At 33.7% G+C, this 2,934-nt stretch overlaps 1 protein-coding gene across 1 annotated transcript; it reads right to left on the minus strand.

Annotated features, from left to right (window-relative positions):
* Window positions 1-1,251: 1,251 nt before the first annotated feature.
* On the minus strand, window positions 1,252-1,829 carry LOC133333051 (myophilin; the record flags this gene model as incomplete). The annotated part of the gene is made up of 2 exons (XM_061541385.1): window positions 1,252-1,443; window positions 1,509-1,829. Coding segments are annotated over 2 exons (504 nt in total), but the record flags the coding sequence as incomplete, so codon positions are not given.
* Between the last annotated feature and the right edge of the window lie 1,105 nt (window positions 1,830-2,934).

Consider the following 2,934-nt stretch of genomic DNA (forward strand, 5'->3'; position numbering starts at 1 on the left):
AGGCGTGGATTTATTAAGATTTGTTTTCAATATCCTCGCAATTTTTTTTTTTCAAAGTCCTAACAAAGGTGTGGATTTTTTAAATATGTTTCAAGGACCTCATATTGGCGTGGATTTGTTAAGAATTGTTTTCAATATCCTCGCAATTTTTTTTTCAAAGGTGTGGATTTGTTAAATATTTTTTCAAGGACCTCATATAGGCGTGGATTTGTTAAAAATTGTTTTCAATATCCTCGCATTTTTTTCTAAGGTGTGATTTGTTAAATATTTTTTCAAGGACCTCGTATAGGCGTGGATTTGTTAGGAATTGTTTTCAATATCCTCGCAATTTTTTTCAAAGTTCTTACAAAGGTGTGGATTTGTTAAGAATTGTTTTCAATATCCTCGCAATTTTTTTTTTTCAAAGTCCTTACAGTGGTGTGGATTTATTAAGAATTGTTTTCAATATCCTCGCATTTTTTAAAGTCCTTACAAAGGCGTGGATTTGTTATGAATTGTTTTCAATAACCTCGTATTTTTTTCAAAGTCCTTACAAAGGCGTGGATTTTCTTAAATATTTTGTCCATATCCTGAATTTTTTGAAAGATTTTTTGGCTATTTCCTTTACATATTTATTTTTTATTTGTTTACCATTGTGAGCTATACAAAAGTTCTGCCCGGCTAAACATAATGATATAAATATTTCATTTTTAGTTTTTATCTAAATTTACGTTTTCGAAAAAAAAAATTGCATAACTCTATAATCGATTTTTGTCATTTTAGAGAAGTATAACCACATTGTATGTATGCCAACCAACTAAGTTGTCTATTTTCCCACCAACCTTCCCAGACAAATGAAAAATTCCCCTTGTTTCAGCATTTTTATCTAGTTAAGTACCTGTAACCGAATAAATCTTCAAGGGCTCACAAAAGGATACCGAGATTAAAACCACTTTTGCTTAAGTTTTTTCTGTTTTATTTTAGATTTATATTAATATTTATTTTACTTAATTAAAAAATATAAGAACAAAACATTTTTTTATCTTTTCTTTAATATAACTAGACCTCACTTATTTTTAAAGTAGAAAAACAAACAGAATGACAGACAAAAAATTGTGATGAGAAAACGACGACGACGTGACATATATATGGACGACGAACGATAACAAACAAAAAAATGAAAATTAGTAGTTTAATTTAAAACAAAAGAGAAAAACGCTGACTTAGTATACGGCAGAAAAAAAAAATATGGTGAATTTGTGGAGGGTGGTACGGAATTATTTACATGTGACGGGTGTTGCCGAAACCACCATGGCCAGATTGAGAGGCACCCTTGTTGTAACCCATTTGCAAGTTGAGTTCAGCATTGTGGGCACGCAATTGTTCTTCGGTGAATTCACGAACGTTCTTTTCGGCCATTTTGGGTCCCAATGTGGGGCCGGTGTATTCAGGATGGTGTTGGGTCTGAAATTTAAATTTCATTTGTTATTATTTAAATGGATAGTTTATTAGGTTGCAGTGTTACTTACGGTACGTCCCAAAGAGTACAAGCACAATGTAACTTGGGGAATATTACGACGTTCAAAGAGATCAGCAGTTTGGAAAATTTCCTCTTCGGGGACACCGTATTTCTTGATGGCAGCCTGGAAACGTTGAATGTTTTCCATCAACTGGAAGTTGGTACCACGTTCTTGGATTTTCTTAACGGAACCGGGGGCCAATTTGTTGATCAATTTGCAGAGGACAATACCGTCCTTCAAGATATCTTCATATTGACCGGCTGGCACCTTTTCGCCCAAAACTTCAAAGATCCAGTTCAAGACTTCTTGTTCTTGTTCCTTGTTGCGGGGCTGCAAAGGAAAAAAAAAGAAAGGGGAATTGTTATTGTTGTTGTATTCTAAATTGAATATTAAATTGTAATCAAGCAGAATTACTTTGACCTTACTGCTTGCAAATATTTGTTTTTTATGAAAAAATTACGATTTACTTCATTAATGAGCCCCAATATGCATAATAATTTCCAACATCATTATTGTTGATACCCAAGTGATTTGCATGTTTTTTTTTTCTATATATTGCAGAGCTGGGAGATGGCGATTGTAAATGACATTGCCATAAAATAACATACAGTTTTTTTTTTGGAATTTTGTATAAGTTTAATTTTGAGTGTGATGTTTGTAATGAAATTTCCAAGCCCCATTGAACTTATTGTTAGATAGGTCTAGCAGAGTATACCTATATCTAGAATTTTTTGTAAGGAGATTTTAACACTCAAAATTCGTATGTATTATGTAGGTATGTACGATTACACGAGGAATGTATCTGACTTTTCACGAATATCAAATGGGAGAGGATTTTTAAACCCTACACAACTATGTTGTCAGGGTATTATAACTTTGTGCAGCCCCAAGAGTTTGTAACGCCTTTAAGTATACCGATCGTCATATCTCGACTAGCTGAGTCGATCTATCTATAATTTGTAAACATGATAAGGCCACAGTTATGGACCAATCTTCCCAAAATTTTGCATGGAGGATAGGTTAGGCCCAATGAAGACCCCTATTGTTTTTGGTAAATATCTTTTAATATTTAAGGGATGAAATGGACCAAATACTTAATTTTTGTGGGTTTTTCTGGTCGCTCAGAGGCCGTAGATATGGTCCGAACATCGTGAAATTTTACATGGAGAAGAGGATCGTGCCAAAGAATAAGCATTCCTGTTTTGATGAAGATCGGTCAATATTTAGCGGGTCAAATGGACCCTGAATTTTGTGTGAAAAATTACAAAATTTTTATTCTGGGGCGTATATACATACTCCTGAAAGACATAGAGACGAGAAGTTGATAGTGTATCCAAGAGGAGTTGTTCACCTTCAAATTGATACCAAACTTCTGGCTGCATGTACTCTGATGTGGGAGTTATACATAATTAGGTAAAGGTGACTATATGCAGAA

The sequence above is a fragment of the Musca vetustissima genome, unplaced genomic scaffold (genome assembly GCF_032173495.1).
Source record: "Musca vetustissima isolate MV318-11 ecotype Yass unplaced genomic scaffold, APGP_CSIRO_Mvet_v1 utg6706, whole genome shotgun sequence".
Lineage (NCBI taxonomy): Eukaryota > Metazoa > Arthropoda > Insecta > Diptera > Muscidae > Musca > Musca vetustissima.